The sequence below is a fragment of the Notechis scutatus genome, chromosome 4, assembly GCF_049901735.1.
Source record: "Notechis scutatus isolate UNSWTSFEM ecotype Mainland chromosome 4, rNotScu1.2, whole genome shotgun sequence".
Lineage (NCBI taxonomy): Eukaryota > Metazoa > Chordata > Lepidosauria > Squamata > Elapidae > Notechis > Notechis scutatus.
Genome location: NC_142012.1, coordinates 163,628,336 through 163,653,633, shown reverse-complemented (window position 1 = coordinate 163,653,633; position 25,298 = coordinate 163,628,336). Strand labels below are relative to the sequence as shown.

The following is a 25,298-nucleotide window of genomic DNA, read 5'->3' as shown; positions in this document are numbered from 1 at the left end:
TTCCATAAACCTTCTCTACGTAGAAGTAGACTGCACTTTATAGACCAGGAAACATACTTTGTTCCATCCAACCGGGTGATCAGTGATAGACTTGTTGAAGTGACTTGTGCCATCTTTACCAGGATAGTAAACCACAATTAAACAGTAAACAGCTGTTTGTATACAGTACTGTGCATTCACACTAACTCTCAGTTATCTGAGCCTGGTATGGCCTGGGCCCATAACCAGTGTTGAGGTAATTCCCCGTTAGGAGAATGAGTGCATACAGGGCGATGCATTTGAGAGTACTGTTTGAATAATACACATACAGCACACAGATACACTGTACAGTAAATGTAGGTTTTTACTTCCAGACAGTTTAAGCAAAGTCCAAGATAAGCAGTCCAAAAGTCATTCACAAGTTAAATCAGTCAGTTTTCAATCCAGGGATCATCCAAATATCAAAGTCCAGTGTCAAAAAACAGTTCAGTATCAGACTTACATCAAATCCAGTAATAGTCAATTAGAAGAAATGGAGCAACGGCAATACTTTCCAACAGAAGAAAACAAAGAGACTTACCCACACTCTCTTCTGAGACTAAGACTAAACAATCCAGGTTTCTGGCTCCATCTTATGGCTGTTTGAGAAACCACACCTGATTACAGTTTTACATATTCTTAAAGTTTAAAATGTTTATCCTGGTTTAAATATTTCTAACCCAAATACATGTTAGGTGACTTATATTCCTAACAACAACAAACTACTACTAAAACTAAAATCTTATGGTATCTCTGGACACCTGCATAACTGGAAAGAAGTATTCCTGTCAAACAGGCAACAAATGGTCAAAATTGGGAGCGTCCTATCAAATTCTGTACCTGTCAACAGTGGTGTCCCCCAAGGCAGTGTTCTAGGACCAACTCTCTTCATACTCTACATAAATGACCTCTGTGATCATATTAAGAGCAACTGCGTTCTCTTCACTGATGATGTAAAGCTATTCAACACCACAGACAATACTGCTACCCTTCAAAAAGACCTCGACTATGTATCAGAATGGTCAAACATAAGTTTTGGTACTGACTAAATAGAAGCAAAGAACAATATTAAGTGAATAGAAATATAGAGGAAACATTTATCATAATAGCTACTGTTTGAATAAGTGTATGCTATTTATGGTGTTTAAGTTTAAGCCTTTTTGGGAATAGCACACAGTTTGTAAGGGTGTGGCTGCACTGTTGCTCTTATAACAGATACTTCACTGAGTTTTTTCACTCCTTCAGGCAACTGGAAGCTGAAGGTCCTCAACAAGTTGGTCAGAAAGATGAAGATCTCAATTCTTGCTAGCAGCTCTCCCACACATATACGTTGACCTGGTGATGAGACAAAGCATCCGTAAAGTGAATAATAATCATTTCTATAGAGTATATCCCATTAACAAGGGAATCTGAAAAGATCCATAACAGATGAAATAGATTTTCATGTTGAATTCTGATATTTTCTAGCAGATTCAATTCCTAGTGCTGCCTAGGAATTGAGGAGTAATAGTCCAGGATGTCAGCTTTTCTGTGGCTGCCAGATCTGTCTCAACTACTATTGGACCCCAGAAGCTGATGTTTTGTTTCTATCTGAACAAGAGCCAGGATAACTCTTATAGCCATAGATGGATGTGGATGCCATTCTGTTGGATGGAAATCAATCTCTGCAATAATTGGAGATTACTTTCTGCAGACCATGTTCTGCAGGGATGAAGGGCCACTAAAACATTATCCCATGTTTAATATTTTCTACCACCCAAGGTAGGAGATAGAAAGCTCTAGCTCTCCTTGCTTAAAATCTCTTCAGATGCCTTTTAGCTGCCTGGGAAAATATCGGTGTAGATTCTCAAGCATCCAGGTCATGGTTGCCACAAAGGTGCTTTTTCAAGAGACAACCAGACTGTTTTTTGTTTGAAGATGTTCTCATCCAAGAAGATTCTTCAGCTCTGACTGAATGGTGGAGGATGGAAGGATTTGCTGCAAGGAATATAATAACTCTGTGGTCCAGATCATCAGTAAAAAGCTACAATTAATTGAGTGTTCTTTGGATTTAACTAATAATTCTCCCCAAACATCAGAGATACAATCTTATCCATATCTTACAAAGCTCCAATAGTAGAATTGCAGTCTAACTATCCCTTTGTAGTTCAAAGTTTATACCCTAAGGCATGGGTGGGCAAACTACGGCCCGCAGGCCACATCCGGCCCGTTGGTCTTTTTAATCCAGCCCGCCGAAGATTGGTCCGTATGTAACCGTGGCCACTTTTCTGATGCTTTCAGACGCGTCGAGAGGAGGCGGTTGAGGTGGAGGACGGGGGGCGGAGACCGAGCAGGGCACCTGGCGGGCTTGTCAGGCGGAGCAGGAAACGGGGGCAGGAGCCCGGCGGAGCGAAAAGAGCTGAAACCTGTTGAGGTCTCGCCGCAGTCCCTTCGTGGGGAGCCGCCGAGCCGGGAGGAGCGCGGGATGCTGCCGGCTCGCCTCCCCACCCCTCCATCGTGACTGCGGGAGAAGGATTCCCGAGCGCTGCCCTTGCGGCCGCCACCGATGGAGCCCCGCTTGATTTCGCCTGAGGTGCGTTTGATTTGGAAGGGGGCGCGGGAGGCGGCACCAAAGGAGCACTCTGGGGTTTGGCCAACCGCCCGCTGAGCAGCTCCGGGCTCCCCACCGCGGCCGGCAGACCTTGGGGCTGCGCTCCAGAACCCAGCGCCACGGGACGGCGAAGCCGAGCGGCGGGAAGAGGCGCGTTGAAGCTGCAGCGGCCGGCTCAGATCTCTTGGTCCTGGGAATCCCCCTCCACCGAGGCTCAGGCGCCTCGGTGGAGGGGATTCCCGGGACCAAGAGATCTGAGCCGACCGCTGCAGCTTCAACGCGCCTCTTTCCGCCCCGCTGCTCAGGCGGAGCCCCGAGCACCGCCGGCGGCGAGGAGCACGAGAAGCAACGGGGCCACGGGAAGAGCTGCGCCCCAAGGAGCGACTGGCAGCCGGAGTGGCCAGGACTGGCAGTGGCGGCGAGGGCCCGACCTGCGCGGGGGCTGGGGCGGTTTTCTCCCACACCTGGCTTCGGAGCGGCCCACCGTGCGCACTTGGGCATCTGGCTCGCTGAGCGCCTTTCCCTCGCCTCTCAGCCAGCAGCAGCAGCAGCAATAGCAGCAGCGCCGCCACCGCCGCCTCCTTCCTCCCCTAACGCCCACTGTTGTGATGCGTATTCCCGTAGACCCAAGCACCAGCAGGCGCTTCACACCTCCCTCCATGCACGGCCTTCCCCTGCGGTAAGATGGGAGAGAACAGTGGCGCCCTCAGCGCGCCGGTGCCGCGACCGAGGCACGTTCGGTGGTGGACATCCTGGCTCGGCGGAGCGGGCAGGTCCTGGGAAAGGCGCGCAGATGTTTTCTGCTGAGCAGGCTTCCCAAGGGCCCGGGAGGACTCGCGGTTTAATGGCAAAAGCAGCGGCGGGATGGGCGCTGGGCGGGCCGGGGGAAAGGCAGGTGAAAGCCCCCCCAAACACACACCTCGGCAAGCAGTTTGCAGGGTTAGCCAGCAGTTTCTCGCAAGAGACTGAAGGCCGGTCTGCTCCCCCCAATTAGACATTGGTTCAAGAGGGAGGGTCAGCCCTGCTACTAATTGGTGGTTCACAGTTTATCCGTGGGCACCGGAGGAGTTATCTTTTGGGGGGTGGGCGTTTATTTATTTTTTATCTTATAAGTGGCCAACTTGTTTAAACTGAGGGGGTACATTCATTCATTCTTACATACATACATAGACACACACACACACACACAGTCGTTTATTCGTAGTGGAAGAATCTGTCTATCTATCTATCTATCTATCTATCTATCTATCTATCTATCTATCTATCTATAATGGCCTTTTATAAAATTGGTTCGGCCCTCGAACGCAGATCTGATTTTCCACATGGCCCCCGACAGAAATTAATTGCCCACCCCTGCCCTAAGGGATGTTCAGACTCTCTTAGCTTTGAAACCAAGGATTCCTTGGTTTCCTGTTCAGACCATGATGACCTCAGATCATCTCAGGGGTGTGGATGGTGAGAATCTATAAGTAATAAGCTGCTTTGGGCTTATAGATGTACCTATTCCAAATGGCAGAAATTCTTCCCGTTCAATGAACTTCCCATCCTTATCTAAAAAGTGATTTGGGTTGAATTCTTCAGGTGTCTCCCATTGTTCAGGATCAAGAAGAACGGAGCGCAGATCTGGGAGAATAAAAGACCCCTGTTAAGAAAAAGAGATTATTAAATAGACCAGTTTCATAAGTGAAACAGGCAGAAAAGTTCAAACAACATTGATTAAACATTTGATTTTAGTTTGCCTTTATGGACTCACATTTCGACATTTCCATAGCAGTTTCAGAGAGCAGTAGCTGCTCAATGTTTAGCTTCATTCTTCCATTTTTTCCATTAAAACCATGAGGGGGGTGCCTATTTATCACATCAGATTGCCCCGAGAAATGGACAAAGAAACAAGTCCAGATATGACTACAATTCTGAAGTTCAGCCATTAATCACTTATCATCTTCCTAGAATAAATAGAAAATACTAATGGTTCTTGTTCTATCGCCAGAACAAAGGAGAGTCGAGACCGGAGTTGAGTTCAGCTCTTCATTTAACTGTCAGTAACTTCAACTAAACTCGAGCCGCGGCAGCCTCTTTTATATCAGCTGCTCGCGGCTCACAACCAATGGCAGCATTTTAAACCTCCCGCCGTTTAGGCGGCCAATCATAATCCGTTGTTAACCACCAATCGCTAGGTGGTAGTTATTGTCCAATCGGAACGTTGTATTATGAGTATGCAAATGTCTATATACAACACCCCTCCCCTCTTGGTATGGTCCAACCTTACATGACATAGTCGTGCAAATAGGCGGGGCTTTTGTGGGTCCTACTTGACCTGCGCAGTTCAGTCTCTGTGGTGTTTTCACCTGGTTCGGATGGGATCGATGCTTCTCCTGTCCTTCTCTCTGGAACCTCCTGGAAGGGTGAGCCAGTCATGCCGCTCCCGCCGTGCTTTGTTTGGTTGGTTGGTTGAGTGATGTCGCTCCCTTCTGGTCTACTCAGACAGGTAGAGTCGGCTCGGCTGCTTCTTCCCTGGTTCTCCTCCAGCTCTCTACTTCTGGACTCGTCTATTGGTAAGTAGTTTTTATTTGTTCTTGGGCTTTCTGTTGCTGGTTGGTGGCCTGTTTTTAATCGTGTTAAGGGAGGGTCTTCCTTTTCTTTATTATTTAAAGGTTCCCCCCCTCTGGTTTTATTATTACTTATTGGATGTTGTGTATGGGTTTGCTCTATATTTCGGGGTGTGTCGGTGTTGCGTTCAAGGTATCGAGATCGCAGTTGGTCTATGTGCCTTTTCCAGGTTCTGCCATCTGTCGTTTCTAATCGGTATGACCGGGGGCCTGTGATTTGTGTTATTGTGGTCGGTAACCACAATGGGTCTCCGGTAAGATTTTTCGCATATACCAGGTCGCCTGGTATAAACATGCGATACTTACTGGAGGAGTCTGGTGGCTTCTCGGGGTTGTAGGTGGGGTGTAGTCTGTCCAAATATGTGCACAATTTTCTGCCTATTAAAAGTTCAGCTGGGCTCTTGTTTGTAGATGTACACAGCGTTATATGTTGAATGGTGAGCATGGTTTGATTTTGTCTTGCATGTCGCCTCCTCCAAGTTTTTCTAATGCTTCTTTTGTGTATCGAACCATTCGTTCCACCCTTCCGTTCACCGCCGGATGAGCTGGTGCTGTCAGAGCATGTCGTATGCCTTGTTCTGCGAGGAATTGTTCAAAAGCTAAAGCTGTGAACTGTGGGCCATTGTCTGATACTAATACATCTGGTAGACCATGAGTGGCGAAGAGTTTCTTTAGTTGTTTAGTAACGGCTTCAGTCGTTGTTGAACTCATGATGCTGACCTCTAACCAGTTTGAGTAGGCATCGACGATGATCAAAAATGTATATCCCTTTGTGAGTCCGGCAAAGTCTATGTGGATCCTTGACCAGGGGCCTCTGGGTGTCTCCCAGTCAAGGATCGGTGCTAAAGGGGGGGTAGGTCTGGACGACTGACATTTATTACATGTTCTTACCCAGGTTTCAATGTCTTTGTCTATTCCTGGCCACCAGACGTAGCTTCTGGCCAGGGACTTCATTTTTACCATGCCCGAGTGTCCCTCATGTAACATGTTCAGTACGTCTTCTTGTAAATTTCGTGGAACAACAACCCTATCCCCCCACAAGATGCATCCTTTTTCAATTGACAGCTCAGTTTGGCGTGTTTTGAATGGTTTAAAAGTCTTGTTTTTGTCATTTTCCGGCCAGCCCCTCCCCACCCAGTTCAGGAGTCGGGCCTTTAGTGCATCTTTTGCGGTTTCCCTCGCGATGTCCGATGTGGTGATGGGCAGGTTTGATAGCGTTTCAATTTGCAGGGTGCATGTGGTGGGAGCTGGGTCGTCGTCGTGGTCTGGTAGGGGTGAACGGCTCAATGCGTCGGCATGGGGTATGGCTTTTCCTGGCCGATAGACGAGCTTGTAATTGTAGGCTGCCAGAAATTCCGACCATCTTGTCATCCTTGGAGACAGGATGTTGGGGGTGGCCCTGTCTCCTGTCAGGATTCCTAGCAGTGGCTTGTGGTCGGTAATCAAAGAAAATGTCCTACCATAAAGATATTCGTGAAAATGTTTTACCCCCGAGATAGCGGCCAAGGCTTCTCTATCCAGTTTGCTGTAGCTTCTTTCAGCTTTGGACAGCGTTTTGGAATAAAAGGTGATCGGTGCCTCTCTGCCATCAGGTAGTGTGTGGCTAAGATTGCGCCTATGCCGAATGGTGAAGCATCGCAGGTGACAGTCAGTGGTGGTGTGTCGCTGTATTGGATTAATACAGATTTGGATGTAATTAAGTCCTTAATTCTTTGGAATGCAGCTTTTTCTTGTCGGCCCCATTTCCAGATGGCTTTTTTATCGAGTAGTCTATGCAGTGGTTCCGCTATTGTTGCCTTCTGCGGCAAAAAGACATTATAAAAATTAATGAGTCCCAAGAATGCCTGCAAGTCCATTTTGTTTTTGGGTCTGGGTGCTTCTTTTATCGCTCATATTTTTTTTCGGTGGGGTGGATTCCTGCTTCATCAATAAGATATCCTAGGAACTCGACCTGATTTGTGGCAAGTTGGCATTTTTCATTTTTGACCTTGAGTCCTGCTTCTCTAAACTTTTGCAAGACTGCCCTTAGCCGGTCCTTTAGTTGTTTTTTATTTCCGGCGGATATCAATACATCATCAAAATAGGGAACCACCCCTTTTAGTCCTTGGAGGAGGCATTCCATCAGGCTTTGGAAAACGCCGGGGGCCACGCTGACACCAAATTGCAATCTGTTGCATTTAAAAGCCCCCCTATGTGTTTCAATACTTTGTGCCTCTGCGGCTTCCGGTTTCGCTTGGCTTCGGTGGCAGCAGGAATTCGCGACTGTCCGCGATTCCTGCTGTGCTTGCCGGCAAGGTGCCCCCAATCCAAATGGGTCAGGGGGATATGGCTGCCCTGTAGAGGCAGCTGAAGAGAGAGGGGATCCGGACAGGGGGTTGGGGGTGTCACAGACCCCCTCCTCGCCCGGAAAAACCCCTTTTTCCCGAGGTGGTGGAGCGGCGGTCAGTAACGGCCGCCACGAAGAAGCCTGCAGCCGGGTAAGATTGTGCTGGAGGAAGCAGGGAAAGTGAAAGTGCTGGCTGAGCCGGGTCAATCAACATCTTTTAAACACCCTGGAAATTGAAACGTTTGAATTGTTGGAAGATACATTGTATCCCTAAGAAGATCAGAAAGCGGCGGAGAAAGCTGTCAAGGGGAAAAAAACTTTTTTTTCTTCACTCTCCCACCCCATAGAAACAGCAGACGAAGATTTGGAAAATTTATTTGGGCACTGAAGGTAAATTATTTTGAAAGTTAAAGCCAAGGGACAAAGGATTCCTGGACATTGGATTTAACAACTTAAGAAATCGGAAAACCCTTATTGGAGGTATGGATTTCTGAATACTTAAAAGAAAATTGTTGTTGTAAGTGGGAAGGGAGAGGGAAAAAAAATTGGAGCAGAAGTTGAAAAAGGAGGAGATTGCCTAGAACATTAAAGAAAGATATATTGTAATTGGATCTCTTTGATTAAACAGTAACCCCAGAAAGAGAAATAGAAGAAAGAACTTTGGTAACTTTGGAATTTTTTGCAATTATTCTTGATTAAAAATACTTGGGTGGTTGTTTTGGAAAAAGTTTTTCTCTTCACGATGGCATCGCTTGTGGATGATCTAAAAATTGAATATAAAAAATATAAAAAAGAAGATACTTTGGGCACTTTATTTCAATTTCTAGAAATGGCGGTATGCACTTATGAAAAGTTGACTATGCAGCAGGACGACTGGGACAAAGAAGAAGAAGAAGCCATCTTTGATGAACAATGGGTTCTTTGTGGGGAGGAGGAGAAAGAGGAAAAGAAAAAGGGGATTTTAAGGTTTGAAAAAACAACCAAAAAAGAGAAAAATGAGATGAAAGGTGGATACAAGGTTAGAAAACAACAGAAAGGGAGTAAGAAAAGGGAGGAGGAGAGACAAAGGGGTAAAAAGGGCAAGGAGAAGAATAAGCAAGAGAGAAAGGAGGGGATGAGAAGCCTTAATGGTGGGAAGCAAGACTTAAAGAAACAAAGCTTATTTAGAGACAATGGGTAAATCTAATTGAAAAAAGGGATTCTGGAAGGTACATAAGATTGTGTTTTTATATGTGTATTTAGAGTAAAATGCTTAAGATATAAATGAGTATCAATGTATATGATTAGCTTTTTAATGATATGGATAGTGGTTATATATGATTTTATTTAGTTATTGTTATGTTTTTACCCTTTTCATAAAATTTATTGTGTAACTTTAGAATGTACTAAACAGAATCCCAATATAAATTAAGTGTTATATTAAGTAATTTTAAGCTAGGGGAATGAGTCAAAGGCGTCACTCCAATCAGTGTACAGGAGAAGTATATTAAAAGAGAAAAGATGAATGGATAGATGGAAATATAACAGACAAAGAATGATAAGTATTATGAATTGAATTGAGATAAGATAAATAAAACAAAATTAAGAAAGATAAAAGAGGGAAGAAGCTATATAGAAAATTGAAAATGGTAATAAGATATGGAATGATATATAAAGTGAATATGATTTTTGAACTTGTGTCTGTGCGAAGAGTTTTAACCCAGGATCAAACAGCCTTCAGAAAAGATGTTTTATGTTTTTTTTTATGTTTTATGTTTTGTATGTTTGTGTATTGTTTATGAAAGGCAATAAAACTTTAATTAGCAAGAAATATAATTCAGATAATAGAATGAAAAGGAGAAGTTGGGATAAGATACGAAGTTGAACAGATAACGTAAATATCTATACTACAATTTGGAACTATTTTGTATGTTCTATTGGTTTTCTTAGAAAATATTTTTTATGTTATTATGCCTTGATTGTTTGTGTATTGTTTTTGTAAAACTAATAAAATTTGTGGAAAAAAAAATAGTTTGTGCCTCTGCCATCTCGGAATCAACCGGCAATTGTTGATATGCCTGTGCGAGATCGAGCTTTGCAAAAACTTTTCCTCCCCGCAACGAGTGCAAGAGGTGCTGGACTACTGGAACAGAGTATGCGCTCTGCTGTAATGCGTGGTTCAGGGTGGCCTTATAGTCACCACAGATGCGCACGGACCCATCTGGTTTCACGTGAGTCACAATCGGGGTTTCCCATCTTGCATGGTCGATTGGCTCTAACACCCCTTGTGCGATGAGTTTGTTCAGCTGCTCATCGATTTTTGGCTTTAATGCAAAGGGGACGCGTCTGGCCTTTAGCCAGATGGGGGCTATGTTCAGGTTTAGGCTAAATGAGATAGGGGTCCCATGGTACTTGCCTAGCGTCCCGTCAAATACGTTCTGGAACTCCTCCATGAGGTCTTTTTCCCAGTCTTTCTCGGTGACGTTGCTGATTCCTGTCACTTCGATCCCCAGAGGCGCGAACCATTCTAAACCAAGCAAGCTGGGGCGGTCTCGGTCAACGATGGTCAATGGAAGAATTTCAGTGTGTTTCTTGAATTTTACCTTGAAATGTCCCAATCCAACTACCAGAATCTTGTTTCCTTGGTAGTCTTTTAACGTCAGGCTTTGCTCTTCAAGTTCTTTTCGTCGTATGTCTGGTATCAAGTTTTTTATTGTGTTCCATGATACCATTGACAGATATGAGCCGGAGTCTACTTCCATTTCGCAGGGCTCTCCTTCTATCTTGACATTTATCCGAACCTTCTTAGCATCAGTTGCTCTGGCATTCCCAATAATAATCGTCTGATGTGTTTCTTCCTTCTCATTGAGTCACTGACTTCTATTTTCCTGGCTCCAACGACTTCCGGTTGGCTTCTCTTTAGTTCTGGGGGGGTGCTGCCTCATCTTTTTGGACTATAGCTCTTTTTGTTTCGGCAGACCCTTGCAATGTGCCCCCGTTTATCACAGTGTCTGCAGATGGCGTCCAAAAAGCGGCACTCAGAATGCGGGTGATTCCCTTCGCATCCGGCACACTGAAATTCAGGTTTCCTCCCTCTTCTTTCTCGCCGGTTCCATTCTGACTGGAGTCTGTTTACCTCTTCGTCTTCTTCCTCAGAGTCGGTTGATGACTCGATGTCTTCATGGTGGGTGGTTGTGGTAGTGTGTTTCTGGGTACCTTCCACTTTCTTTTCTCTGCTCTGGCTTGGACTGTTGGCCGTATTCATTTGCTTCATTTTCACCGCAGATTTTTTCGCTGCCTCAGCTGTGGTTGCTTCAGCAATGGCTTCATTTACTGTAATGTTGGGTCGATTAAGCAGTTTGCTCTGCAGGGTAGCGTCTCTGAATCCGAGGACTATGCAATCCCTCATGGCTTCATCCATGTTGAGGAATTCGCATGCTCCTTCAATGTCCCTTAGTGCTGCTACGAAATCTCCAATACTCTCGCCTTCTTGTTGATCCCATTTATAAAATTCGTGTCTTCGAATGAGGTTTGACACAACAGGCGCGTAATGGGTTCTCAGCATCCGATTCAGGTCTGGCCATGCCATCTGTTTGACATTGTTCGGTTTCGCCAATGCCTTCGCCATTTTAAAGATGGTCGGACTGCAATGCGTCAGGAATACGGCTCTCTTCCTCTGGTCAGTGATTCCTTGTAGTTCATTGCTTTCCAGGAACATCAGGAACCTGTCAATATATGATTCCCAGTCTTCTTCGGCTGGGTTGAACGGTGCGGGTGGCAAGTTGTTGCCGGCCATCTCGTTGATTTTTCGGCTTCCGTTGCCACGTGCTTACGGTCTTTGTTCCTTCGATCCCATCCTCATTGCCAGTGTTCTATTGACAGAACAAAGGAGACTCGAGACCGGAGTTGAGTTCAGCTCTTTATTTAACTGTCAGTAACTTCAATTAAACTCGAGCTGCGGCAGCCTCTTTTATAGCGGCTGCTCGTGGCTCACAACCAATGGCATCATTTTAAACCTCCCGCCGTTTAGGCGGCCAATCATAATCCATTGTTAACCACCAATCGCTAGGTGGTAGTTATTGTCCAATCGGAATGTTGTATTACGAGTATGCAAATGTCTATATACAACAGTTCTAGCATTAAAATCTGAGAGGTGTTTGGATTTAAAATCATAATCCATCCACCACAAGAGTTTGCTATTCTTGGCTATTTGATTTTACATGACTACATTGGTCAGGTTTAGGCTAAATGAGAGCACATGTCATATTCTGCTTTTCCCTCCATGCTGTACTGCAATACAACCTGAACATGTTCCTCACCTTTGGAATGTGGTAATCCCTGATCTTCACATCCTTTGTATTTTGCCTGGGAACCCCAGCTGTGAAGATATATATTACGCGCTGTATTTCATGAATCACAGCATTGGTGTAGGGCAGCTTCTTCCGATCCTGATAGGAAATTGACCGTGAGAATTCACACACATCTTCAATCTCTTTCTGGACTTTCTCTAGAAAAAATGATGGAAATAGATGCTTTATTTTGTTCATTCAAGCCTGTTCTACCAATGTTCTGGCCTTCTTCAAGTTATTGTCAGCTTCTGGGCTCCACGTCGATTGGAATTTCAAATTTGCAGTCCCATTTGTACCTCCAATGCCAGTTGCCATCTCAATGACCTTTATGCTGTTACTTGCACCAGACCACCTGACCGAGGACTCCAAATCCATCTCTGATCTCTGGGCATTCAACTCTTCCTGCTGGTCTTTGATCCCAGCCATGTACTTCACTGCCAAGGTCCCTATTGACTTTCTTGATCAGTTTTGGCTTCCAGTCCCTGCTTGTCATTCTTCAGGACTGCAGCTCCGACACCAAGCTGGCTCTTCAATACCCTTCCACTAGCCTTTTGGCCTTAGCAAACACTCTCCACCTTGACCTCCAGACTGGTAATGTCTTCTGACTGGCACTAGGTTAGACTCAGAGTTGGCTCACTGCCTGCTACCAAACCCTCATTGTGCTACCCCTCCCATGCACACATGTTCACAATGGGAAGTTCAAAGGTTATTATTCAAAATCCCAGTTTTAGGGGTAAACCAAACGTCGATTACCAAGCTCAGCATGAGACAAAATCTCAACAAGATTCAGTCCAAGAAATGCCAAAAAAAGTCCAAATCCATACCCAAGGTTACAAATCAAGTGACAAAGAACAGGAGGTAAGAACCTGGACACATTGTTCGGGAAACACCCATTACTTTGGGCAGGATTAAATAGGCAATGCCAGTACAGTCCCTCACAATGGGTGAGATTCCTTCATCGTGAATAACCTGGCCAACCAGCATTGTGCCTGTCTCCATGCACATCCTTGGATCAGGAGGAGGTATGGACTCCACCTCCTTATCCTCACTTGACTGTGGGCAGATCAGAGGTGGTATTCAACCGGTAGTGGAAATTTCGAGTAGTTCAGAGAACCGGCAAATACTACCTGTTTCCCTTCCCCTGCCATGCCCACCAAGCCACGCCCACATGTAGTAAAACAATTTGAATCCCACCACTGGGGCAGATGCTCATTCTTCCTGTCTGGGTCATCCAGGCTCATGTGCCACAGTTGCGGCTTCCTCAGCTCTATCTCAGCCTGTCACCCATCCAATAGTCCTGGCTGTGGCTGCCTTGTCAGGCTGGAACCCTGCGCTCTCCCATCCATCTCTCTCTGGTGCTTCCATGCTCTCTTTCCCCAAAATATCAGGACCTGGCTCATCCTCCTCTTCCTCCTCTGAATTCACATCCAGAGAGGGGTCTGCAGAAGGATCCATTACACTCATCCTGGATATGTCCCTCAATGCTGCAGACCAAGGGCCCTAGTTTGGTTCTGCCCCTTCCAGCCCTCGCTTGATAGATTTCTGCATTGAAAGCATGAAATCTGACCTGATTTGCACGGATTTCCAGTTTCTAGTTCCTCACTGAATATTTTATTGAGGATTCAAAGGAGGCTCTCTGTTTATTTATTTAGCATATGGTAGCCTTTCTGTACGTACATTCTTTGTTTTCCTTTAATCCTGCTAAATTCATACTCCTGCTTATAGAATCAAGAATCTACATTAGAAATTATTACAAAGAATAGGTTTAAAATAATTTCTGTGAATTTTAAAACTTGGAGTAACTTTTGTTGCACTAGGTTGCACTTGCCATGTCTGTCTCACCTTGGATGTTAGGATGATTGGTCAAAAGGAGAAGTGCCCACATCACAGTAAGCATGGTTGTCTCTGTTCCAGCAGCAAAAAAATCAGAAATACATACAGCCAGGTTCTCTTCTCCGTAGGTAGATTTGGGGTCATTCCTGCTCTGATGTTTAAAATGGAAAATGAAAATTACAATGAATTCTATGCAGATTTCTGTAGTTATTTTTTATCTCTGTATCTCAAGTCTAGAGAATAAATACATTCCTGGTGGTTATGTAGGAATATCAGTGCAGGAAAGTAATACTTCAATTGGTAGATTCACATTAAGACACTGTCTTAGCTATGCTCAAAGTGATGCATGTGACTGCTTTAATTATCAGTTTTTGTGGCTATTATGCCACACCAGGATAATTTATGCAATTTTTTTTAAAAAAGGGTAATCCTCAACTTACTATCATTTGGTGATCGTTCAAAGTTTCCATGGCACTGAAAAAAGTGAGTTACAAAATGGGTTTCATACCATTACAGCATCCCTACAGTCATGTGATCAAAATTCAGGTGCTTGGCAACTGGCATATATTACCGTATTTTTCGGAGTATCAGACACACTTTTTCCACCCCCAAAAGTGGGTGTAAATGTCTGTGCATCTTATACAGTGAATGTTGTGGAAGCCCCGTCCACCCACCGGCCCCCACCCTTCGGCCTCTGCCTCCCAACAATTTGCCTCCTTGCAGCAAACAGCAAACAGCCTGTTTCAGCTTCAGCACAGCCTGATTAGCACAAGCAGCTGATTGTCGGTTGGATCGGCCTCTTGACAATCAGCTGTTTCAGGCTGCAGGGATTGCCATCGCCAGTTGCCGCCACCGTGCACCCCATTTTTAGCATCTGCATCCCACTTTTGGCCTCCACGCACCCAGTTTTCAGCCTCCATGTGCCCCATTTTCCACCTGTTCCGATCCCCACCGCCAAAAAAGGCAGCAGGTCATATTTTCACGGGAAGTCTTTCACTGTCTCACCTATTGGCAGCACCAACAGACCCACGAAGCAAGAGCCTGTGTGGCCACTCCCGTCCACTGCTCCTGCAGCCACTTGACACCGCTCACATGCATCATCCCCCAGCTTCCGTTTCATCATCAGAGGCCTTCATGAAAGGCCTCTGCAGCTGAGGAACGAGATCTGACAGCGCTTCTGATGGCAAAATGGAGGTGAACATCAATCCAGAGATCATTTCTTTCCTGAAGGCCTCTGTCAGAGAATCGGAGGCCAGGGGCAACATGCACAAGCAGCTGCAAGGCAACTCAGGTGACAGGGTGTGCAAGGCCCAGCTGCAACTGTCCAAAGGTAAGCAGCTCCATCCCCCCATCCCCACCTTAGTTTGATTTTTGTCTGTGCACCTCGCCCCACCCAACCAGGTGCATCAGAGTAGGTGGGGTCTTAACTAGAGGTTGTTTGGGGAGCATGTGTAAAAATCAAGCTAGGGCTTATTTTCTGAATAGGGCTTATTTTCTGAAAACATGGTAGGTACAAATAGAAATATGCATTATTTCCATAGCAAGGAAGATAAAGCAGGAGTAGTTAAAGGGATTATTTTATTCAAAGAGGAAAATATGTTTTTATTTGGATATCACTTCTGGAATTTGTACTTGTGAAGAAAAAAAAAGATGAAACTTTGACTTTGGTTTTGTTGATTAGAAGGATTTGGTATTATAGGAATGGCTAGTTATATATTAATGTGTAAAAGCAAACAGTTGAGGTTGGAGTGTGTTTACCTTGTAGTGTGCTATGAAGAGTTGGAAGTCAATGCCCCTTTTCTTCCTTTTCTCTTTCCCCCGTGTCTCACACCCCCTTTCCCCCGCTCCCTTGCATCTCTTAATTTCCTATTTTTTTCTTCTCTTCCTTGTATTTTATATAATAAAATAAAACCTTAATAATAAAAAAGACTGCAGAAGTACAATATAACTCTTATTTAGAAGTATTAACATGGGGTAAATTCAGAATAGGAGTTGAATGAAAAAGAAAGAAAAATCCAGTGAACCAATTTCAGTAGCCCATCCTGTTTGGTTATGGCAAGGATTATAATAATTCCTTGTTTATGTATACCTTGTTTATGTTTATACCTTGTCAATCTGAAGAAGATAGTAATCAATGAAATCTTGTGGCTCATGCAGAGCGCTGGATTTCTTGTGCTTTTCTATTTCCTGCTTTGCAAAGGAAATGATCTCCTCCATGGAAGCCAAGGCCTCCTTGTGAAGGCCTGGGAGGTAGCTCATTAATCGTGGGAACGCAAGAAACAACTAATAGAAATGGAAAAGGAAAAGATTATTTATTTCTCCACTACAACTAAAGAAGACTCTAAGCAGCTCACAGTAATAGACCACACTTAATAAACAAAGAAAAACATTGCAAGCATATTAAAACATGGCACCATACATGGTGGCAGATCTCAAAAATCTTCTAGAAAAGCCGTTCCTGAATTCTTGTAGAAAAGAATGATAAAGGCAGATTGATTATTATAAAGCTTTTATAAATTTCTCTTATTTTCTCATTGTCTCTAAGAGACTTTGTAAATATGTTTACCCTTGGCTAACTAAGCCAGGATTCAAAAAAATTAGATCAACTGGATTCACATGCCAAGCTAAATCATATATTAACTAAATGGGTTAGATTTTCAATCTGCTAGCTTTTCATAACAGAACAACAGAGTTGGAAGGGACCTTGTAGGTCTTCTAATCCAACCCCCTGTTCAAGCAGGAGACTGTATATATCATTTCAAACAATGGCTGTCCAATCTCTTAAAATTACCCTGTGATGGAACACCCGTAACATCTGAAGGCAAGCAATTCCGCATGTTCTCCCTTTCAGGAAATTTCTTCTTAACTCTAGATAGGTTCTCTCCTTGATTAGTTTCCATCCATTGCTTCTTTCCCAGCCTTCAGGTGCTTTGGAGAACAGATTCTAGTTCTCTTTTCGGCATTCTTTCTAGAGTCACAGTTTAAACATGGGGTGGGCAGTCATCCAGTGGTGATATTGAAATGATGGATTTTTTTCATGGGCAGGACCACTTTGCTGTAGTGGTTAATGCACCAATCTAGTAACTGAGATATTGTGAATACTAGTCCTAACGCAAGCACTAAGTCAACTGGGTGACAGTGGACAAGTCCCTCTCTCTCAGCCCTAGGAAGTAGGCAATGGCCAACCGCTTCCAAAACCTGGACTGCAAAGACTTCTCCAGGCTTTTGCCTTGAGTCAAGACTGATTCCAGGACAGACACACTACTGGGAATAATAGTACCATGCAATAGATGATTTCCAAGGCTTCCTTCATGGATTCCATTCATGTTTACATGAAATTATTAATAGAAACATAGGTTTGGGGGGAGCTTAAATATAAAACACGACTCACCGCATGAAAAACGCTACCAGTGAATTTCACAAGAGTTTCGAGGGCTTTAATTAACTTCTGGAAGTTTTCATCGTCAGGAGCAAACTGATGTCCAAAACTCAAAGCACAGATGACATTAGAAACTGCATTTATTACTGGAAGTGATGGGTCAAATGGCTGCCCTGGAAATGAAGGTATTTTATAATGAATTTTTAAGGAATAGGGCTTGTAAGAGGATGAAGGAAGAGAATTGGGAACTCTGCCAAATGTTTCAAAAAGTTTTAAAAAATCAAAGACATATGTTCTTTTTTGAAATACACAGAATGGGAAAAAAATTCTGCAGACAGAGACCTGAGCCATTACCCAAAATTACATACCCTTTGTCTGTCTAAATATCTCCCCCAATGTCTGAGCTCCATCTTCTATTTGATGCTCAATGCTTTTCTTCCCCAGGCCCAGCTTCCGCAGAGCAGTGATGCCAATGTGTCGCTGCTGTTTCCAGGTGTGGCCATTGGAGAAAATAATTCCTGAAGACATTATCAGATAGAGATAAATGATTCTTGATGACATTCATGTTAAAAAAAAAACAGTTCTAGTTCTTGCAAAATATGTCTCTGGATTTCAGGTGGGAGTACCAAACCCTTCTGGCATATTGCCATTTTATAAGATTCTAAATTATTATCTAATTATTTGCTAAACAATTAATTCCCTCAACACTGTCCAACTATTTACAAAGTCTGCACTACTATTACTATTAATCTTCTCATCACTCATCACCCATCCCTTCCCACTGTACCTTTGTCGCTTGTATCCTTACGGTTTATATTGATTGTTCCTAGTATGTTATCCTTGTGTTGATGCAACCTAGAACTGCACTGGCTTTTTGGCAGCTGCAGCACACACCATCTCATACTTAAGAGGTGATCAACTAGAACACTTAGACCCCTCTCACAAGCACTACGTTTGAGCCAGGCACCATCTTTTCTATACTTATGCATCTGGGTTTTTTTTTTTTTTTGACTAGGTGCAGGACCTAATGTTTCTCACCTGTGAACTACATCTTATTGGATAAGGTCCAATGCTCAAGTCTGTCAAGATCCTTCTGCATCTTGAGCCTATCTTCTAATGTATTGGCTATTCCCCCCCCCCCCCCATGTGGTGTCATCTTCAAATTTGATGAGTTTACCTTCTATCCCATCTATAAATTAGAATAAAAATAGAGTTAGAAATACATTATTCCATTCTCTTTAATAAAACAAAGGATAGAGGTGTAAGAATTCTAGCAAGTCAACTAATTTTCATTTTAGAACACACCCACCCCGCTCTCCAAATATACAATTCCACAGTGATGATGTGGAGAATGAAAGGATTTAACGACTAAGTGACTGCAAGAAATATAAATCCTCCCATCCTGCACCATTCAGTCAGAAATGAAGAAAATTATTGGATGAGAAGCGAAACATCTTCAAGGAAACCGAAAGTCCAGTTGCCTTTTGAAAAAGCACCTTTGGAATAATCAAATTTATCATTCAATTTGGTGTGAATGTATTCATAAAAGGAACTATTCCATAGGGGAATATAGAAGGATGGTGAAAACACAGAGGGGGGGAGAGAGAAAGGGAGAGAGAGAGGCAGAGAGGCAGAGGGAGGGAGGGAGGGAGGGAGGGAGAGAGAGAGAGAGAGAGAGAGAGAGAGAGAGGGAGGGAGAGAGAGAGATTTCAGCCCTTAGTATGAAAACAAAAGTATGATGCTAATTACAAAAATTCAAACTTATTATGTGGCTGATTGAGAAATTGAAAGCCTAAATGACTGCACTAATAAAAGACCCCACAAACCAAAGTACTGCTAACTTTTAAAAAGATGATCAATTCATAATATTACACAAATGTTGCTTTCTGTGCAATTCCTTTGGAATGGCCTTGCACTGATTTAATCACTTCCTGCTCAATTTAGGATCTATCAAGAACCAACTCCTGTTGCCTTAATTTTTTTCTTTTTTAACCTTTTTTCTTCTCTTTTTTAGTTGTAGTTTATATTAGTATTGAATGTGGTTATTTAAATTGTTAGTTTGATTTCAAGCAAGATAATTAAAGCTGTGATTTTATTCCAATTTTGGAAATGTTATTAGCTTAGAATAGATCCCAATTGAATCTAATTCCATGACTATGTGGGTAATCAATATGAAAGCAATGCTTTTAGGTGGGTTGATCACATAGAGAAAATTGGTTAAAATCAAATTAGCAAAAGAAAATGGCCAAATTTGAAGGAAGAGGACAAATATTACTCAAAAAGAAAGGACTAAAACGATAAAGGAAAATTGAGAGTTTTAGTTGAGCGGGGATGTTGAGAAGAAGAAAAAGATGGATGTTTAGTGAAAAAAAAGTAAATGTCTAAAAATACAGTATATGAATGTAATGAACCAGATAGAATGCAATGGAGATGTATAATGATTTGGTATAAAGTGGATTATAGCTATATATATCTTTGCTTATCTCATGCCATTAAGTCATTTTGTTGAATATCTCTTACTTCCCACCCCCTCATGCTATGTATAATATCACCAAAAATATAATAGTCTGATGGTTATTTAGGTACAATTTCTTATGACTTGCTCTTACCCCTTCCATTCCCTGAAGGACTCAAGAATGCATATTCTGGTCGATCAGAGAAGTCTTCTGGGAAGCTGCTCATTGCTTCTTTCACAGTTTTGAATCCAGACAGCACTACCACAAGGTGAGGTCCAGCCCACAAAGAGTATATATTTCCATATTGTTTTGCAGGCTGCCAAGTGAATCAAAGTTGAGAAATGTTACAATCAAATAAAACAGATTATTTATAGTTAATGCACCAGAGTATACTTTATAATAAAATTAAGTATTTTAATAACAATAAAATACACTCTTTCCTAAATCTTCAATTTCAAGATCTTTCACCATATGCAATTGTCTGCTCTTTAGAAACTTATTTTCTCTAAGATTCCTGCTCAGAACTTTTGTTCTTGTGCTTCGTTTATTTTCCTCAGATGTTCCTTTCTCTATGTTTCTACCTGAAATTCTAGCTGTTAAGTTCGGTCGATGGGTCCCAAGAAGAGGCGAGGCTTGGGTAGTGAACAACAGCTCTTTATTTGGTAGCTAGATTCTGAGACGAAAAACACCCCAGCCGCGGCTGCTCTTTTATAGAGCTAGCCGCGGCTAGGCAGCCAATGACAGGTTTTTGAGCTTGCCGCACTTGGTTTTACCCAATTGCGGCAAACTCTATACAAACCAATCCAAAGTGTTTATGGCGACCAATCACAGCCCGGCTTAACCGGACCAATAGGAATGCAGGTCTTCGAACCTGCTAGTATGGAACACCCCTCCCCTCTTGGTTCCGTCCAAGGGGTGGGGTAACGTAGTCACGTAAGTAGGCGGGTCTTCGGACCAGCCTACTTGACTTACGCGGTTCATAATGTCTCTGGTCGTCGTCAGGTTCGGACGGGCTCCACGTCGCTCTCAAATCCCTCGATGGAACCGCCTGGAAGGGTGATCCAGGCCTATAGCTGCGACTCCCACCTGGTGAACCCGGGTCGGTTGAGTCGTTCGCTCTGTTGCTCCTGCCTGGATTCTCTGGGCTGGTAGAGCCTGTCCGGCTGCTGCTTCCAGGTGAAGAACCCATCTGCCACGGTTCCCTGTCAGCTGGTAAGTATTGTTGGTTTAATGTTTGGGTTTTATTTAATGTTTGTGGGGGGTGTTCTGCTTGCGCAGATACCGGTTCTTTTTCTGGATTTGAGGTTTCCCCCCCCCCTCTGATTTCTTGGTTAGAGTCTGTGGGAGGAAGGGAGGTTAGTCTGGATCTTAGTTGGTCAATATGACGTTTCCAACACCTACCCTCAGTGGTCTCGAGCCGGTAGGAGTGAGGGCCGGTGACTTGGGTGATTTTTGCAGGAAGCCATAGTGGGTCCCTGGTAAATTTTTTAGCAAAAACAGTGTCTCCAACGTTGAAGGCGCGGTATTTACTTGTGGAGCCAGGGTTTTTTTCTGGAGTGTAAGCAGGGTGCAGACAGTCTAGGGGCGACCAGAGTCTTTTACCCATGAGCAACTCCGCTGGGCTTTTGTTGGTAGTGGTATTAGGTGTGACGTGTTGTATTAGAAGCATTTTGGTGATTTTTTCGTGGATGTTGCCATGTTTGATCCTTTGGAGAGTTTTTTTTTGTGAATTAAACCATGCGTTCAGCTCTACCATTCGCCGCCGGGTGAGCTGGCTATGTCAATGCATGTCGGATGCCACAGTCTGCCAAGTATTGCTCGAAGGCTACTGCGGTAAACTGAGGCCCATTGTCAGACACTATCACATCTGGCAGACCATGTGTGGCGAAAAGTTTATTTAATTTCTTGATGACAGCTTCCATGGTGGTTGTTTTCATTTTGCTTACTTCGAGCCAATTCGAGTAAGCATCAACAGTGATTAAAAAGGTATGCCCCTTGGTTGGCCCTGCGAAGTCAATATGGATGCACGACCAAGGGCCTCTGGGGGTCTCCCATTCTAACAGTGGAGCTTTTGGGGGAGCCGAGCGTGTCTCTTGGCATCTGTTGCAAGTGGCGACCCAGGTTTCAATTTGCTTGTCCATGCCTGGCCACCAAGCATAGCTTCTGGCCAGGGCTTTCATGCGTACAATGCCTGGGTGCCCGTCGTGCAGCATATCTAAAACTGTTTTCTGTAATGATTCCGGTATTACCACCTGGTCTCCCCACAGGATACACCCCTTTTGTGAAAAAAGTTCAGTTTGCCAGTTTTTAAATGGTTTAAAGAGTTCATTTTTCTCGTTTTCTGGCCAACCCCTCTCCACCCAGCTGAGAACTCGCGCCAAGCGTTTGTCCCTTCTGGTTTCGCGGGCAATGTCTTGCGCGGTCAATGGTGGCGTGGATACTGTTTCTGTTTTTAAAGTTGATAATGTGGGTGCTGGGTCATCTTGCACGTCTGGTAGGGGGGATCAGCTTAGAGCATCGGCGTGCGAGATAGTCTTGCCTGGTTGATGTATTAATTGGTAATTATAAGCGGCAAGAAATTCAGACCATCTTGTCATTCTAGGTGACAGGATGTGTGGAGTGGGTTTGTTACCCGCCAAAATGCCAAGTAAATCCCCTACTTGAAAATGTCCTACCATAAATGTATTTGTAGAATCTTTTTACTGCGGAGACAATGGCGAGGGCTTCTTTGTCCAGCTGGCTGTAGTTCCTCTCCGGCTTGGACAGGGTTCTGGAAAAAAATGCAATGGGAGCCTCTGTTCCGTTTGGCAAGGTGTGGCTTAGGATTGCACCAACGCCAAAAGGTGATGCGTCGCATGTAACAGTCAGTGGTAGTGTTTCGTTGTATTGAATGAGGACTGCGTCTGAAGTCAAAAGGTTTTTATTTGTTGAAAAGCGCATTCTTCTCGCCGTCCCCATATCCAGGAAGCCTTTTTATTGAGGAGTCTATGCAAGGGTTCCGCGACAGTCGCTTTCTGGGGTAGGAAAATATTATAGAAATTAATGAGTCCAAGGAATGCTTGGAGGTCCGTTTTGTTTTTCGGTCTGGGGGCTTCTTTGATGGCTTTTAGTTTTTTGTCGGTAGGGTGAATTCCTGTTTGTCAAGGAGGTATCCGAGAAATTCAACCCTTTTGGTACATAATTGGCACTTCTCCTTTTTTACTTTGAGGCCGGAGTCTTTAAATTTTTGTAGGACTGCCCTCAGTCATTTTTCCAATTGTTTTTTAGTGGGGCTGCTACTAAAACGTCATCGAAATAGGGTACGACTCCTTTAATTCCCTGCAGCAGTCTTTCCATTAGGCTTTGGAAAAACCCCGGTGCGACGCTGACTCCAAACTGGAGTCGGTTGCATTTAAATGCCCCTCGATGTGTCGCGATAGTTTGAGCCTCGGCGGTTTCAGCATCGACTGGCAGTTGTTGATAGGCTTGTGCCAGGTCGAGCTTTGCAAAGATTCTGCCACCCCCAGTGAATGTAGGAGATGCTGGACTACTGGCACAGGGTAGGCACTCTGCTGCAGGGCATGGTTGAGGGTGGCCTTGTAGTCTCCACAAATTCTCAGGGAGCCATCTGGTTTGATGGGGTGACAATTGGTGTTTCCCATCGGGCATGGTCGATAGGTTCTAATCGCCTTGCACTTATTTAATTGCTCATCTATCTTAGGCTTGAGTGCAAATGGCACTTGGCGCGGTTTGAGGCGGATAGGAGCGATGTCAGGGCTAAGATTAAAGGAGATTGGTGACCCCTTGTACTTGCCTAAAGTGTCATCGAAGACCTCTTGGAAGTCCTGTACGAGTGTCGCTTCCCAGTCTTCATCATCTGTGTGGTTGATGCCTGCCATCTCGATTCCCAACAGTGCGAACCATTGCAACCCAAGTAAGCTGGGGCGGTCCTTATCAACAATTGTGAATGGTAGGATGTTGGTGCGGTTTTTGAAGGAAATCTGGAAGTGTCCTATACCAACGACCGGGATGCGGTTCCCTTGATAGTCTCTTAAAATTAGTTTCTGATCGCTTAGTTCTTGGCGGCGTATGCTGGGTATTAGATGCTTTATGGTCCGCCAGGAGACCATAGAGAGGTAGGAGCCAGAGTCTACTTCCATGGTGCATGGTTGCTTCTCGATGGCGACCTCAATACGTATCTTCCGTGCGTCTATTGATGAAGCGTGGCCGATGATAACTGTTTGGTGCGTTTCTTCTCTTCTTGGTGCGTCGATGAACTTCTTGGTTCGGCCGTCCCGGCTCCATCGGTTGTCAGTTGGGCGGTCCCGGTTTTTGGTGGGGGTGCCATCTAGTCTTCTTGGGCTGTTTCCCTGACGCCGGGGGCTAAAATTTCTTTTGTTGCGGCATACTTTGGCGATATGCCCTTGCTTCTCGCAAAAATGGCAAACAGAGTCCAGGAACTTGCATTCGGAATGCGGGTGATTTCCTCTGCAGCTGGCGCATTGGTACCCTGACTTACGACTGCGCCGGTCTTGCCGCTCGCGTTCCGATTGAAGTCTGTGAATTTCTTCCTCTTCACTGTCAGAAGGGGATTCGATGTCGCCATGGTGGGTGGAGGCTGCGAGTTTTTCTGGTGCAGTAGTCGCCTCGCTGGTTGATTGGCGGTCGGTTGCATTTGAACACCGCATTCGCGCCGCTGATTTACGGGTAGCTTCGGCTGCGGTGGCTTCGGCTATGGCGTCGGTGAGGGAGATGTCACCCTTGGCCATCAACCTGCTTTGGAGTGCTGGGTCTTTTAGGCCAAGGACGACCCGGTCATGCATGGCCTCGTCCAGGTTAGCGAATCCGCACAAGCCCCCTAGGTCCCTTAGGTCAGCTACGAACTCACCGATGCTCTCACCCTCGCACTGATCTCGCTGATAGAAGTCATGCCTTCGGATGAGAGTTGGTACAGCCGGAGCGTAGTGGTTTCGGAGGATGGGAGCTAGGATGTCCCAATCCATTGTCTTGACGTTTGTGGGCTTTGCAAGTGCCTTGGCCATTTTAAAAACGGCGGGTCCACAGTGCGTTAAAAAGACCGCTCGTTTTTTGCTGCTGGTAGCGTCTTTTAAGTTGTTGGATTCCAAAAACATTTGGAAACGATCAATGTAGGACTCCCAGTCCTTGCTGGTTGGGTTAAATGGTGCGGGTGGCGTGGCGCTGCTGGCCATTTCGCTGGTCGTCTCTGCGCTGTTTGCCACGTGCTGATCAGACATGTTGTCTCAGAATCCCATCCTCGTTGCCAGTGTTCAGTTCGGTTGGTGGGTCCCAAGAAGAGGCGAGGCATGGGTAGTGAACAACAGCTCTTTATTTGGTAGCTAGATTCTGAGACGAAAAACACCCCAGCTGCGGCTGCTATTTTATAGAGCTAGCCGCGGCTAGGCAACCAATGACAGGTTTTTGAGCTTGCCGCGCTTGGTTTTACCCAATCGCGGCAAACTCTATACGAACCAATCCAAAGTGTTTATGGCGACCAATCACGGCCCGGCTTAACTGGACCAATAGGAATGCAGGTCTTCGAACCTGCTAGTATGGAACTCTAGCAATTATGGGCTGCCCTGAAGAATTGTTCTACATCTGATGGGTTTTAATCTGAATTAAAATTGGTCACAAGAGCAGTACTATCTATATGAGCTATTGGATAATTTGTTAAAATAATTGATCAAATTTCTCTTTTGGGGGAGGGTGTAATTTTTATTTTATTCAAAAGAAAGGTTAAAGTACAGAACTAAAAAAAAAAA

At 44.4% G+C, this 25,298-nt stretch overlaps 2 protein-coding genes across 3 annotated transcripts in view; one reads left to right on the top strand and one right to left on the bottom strand.

The window, feature by feature from the left end:
• The window catches only part of LOC113428171 (cytochrome P450 2J5-like), a 135,238-nt gene that overhangs the window by 23,024 nt on the left and 86,916 nt on the right, over positions 1-25,298 (top strand). The window lies entirely within an intron of this gene.
• The window catches only part of LOC113428183 (cytochrome P450 2J2-like), a 30,527-nt gene continuing 6,069 nt past the window's right edge, over positions 841-25,298 (bottom strand). For both annotated transcript variants that reach the window (XM_087965509.1, XM_087965510.1), the window contains exons 2-9: positions 19,693-19,855; positions 17,452-17,601; positions 17,096-17,256; positions 15,811-15,987; positions 13,714-13,855; positions 11,842-12,029; positions 4,109-4,250; positions 841-1,353 (exon numbers count right to left, since the gene is read on the bottom strand). In XM_087965509.1, coding sequence (XP_087821635.1) covers positions 1,169-1,353; positions 4,109-4,250; positions 11,842-12,029; positions 13,714-13,855; positions 15,811-15,987; positions 17,096-17,256; positions 17,452-17,601; positions 19,693-19,855 — 1,308 coding nt within the window. In that variant the 3' untranslated portion in view covers positions 841-1,168. The remainder of the gene's footprint in view (positions 1,354-4,108; positions 4,251-11,841; positions 12,030-13,713; positions 13,856-15,810; positions 15,988-17,095; positions 17,257-17,451; positions 17,602-19,692; positions 19,856-25,298) is intronic.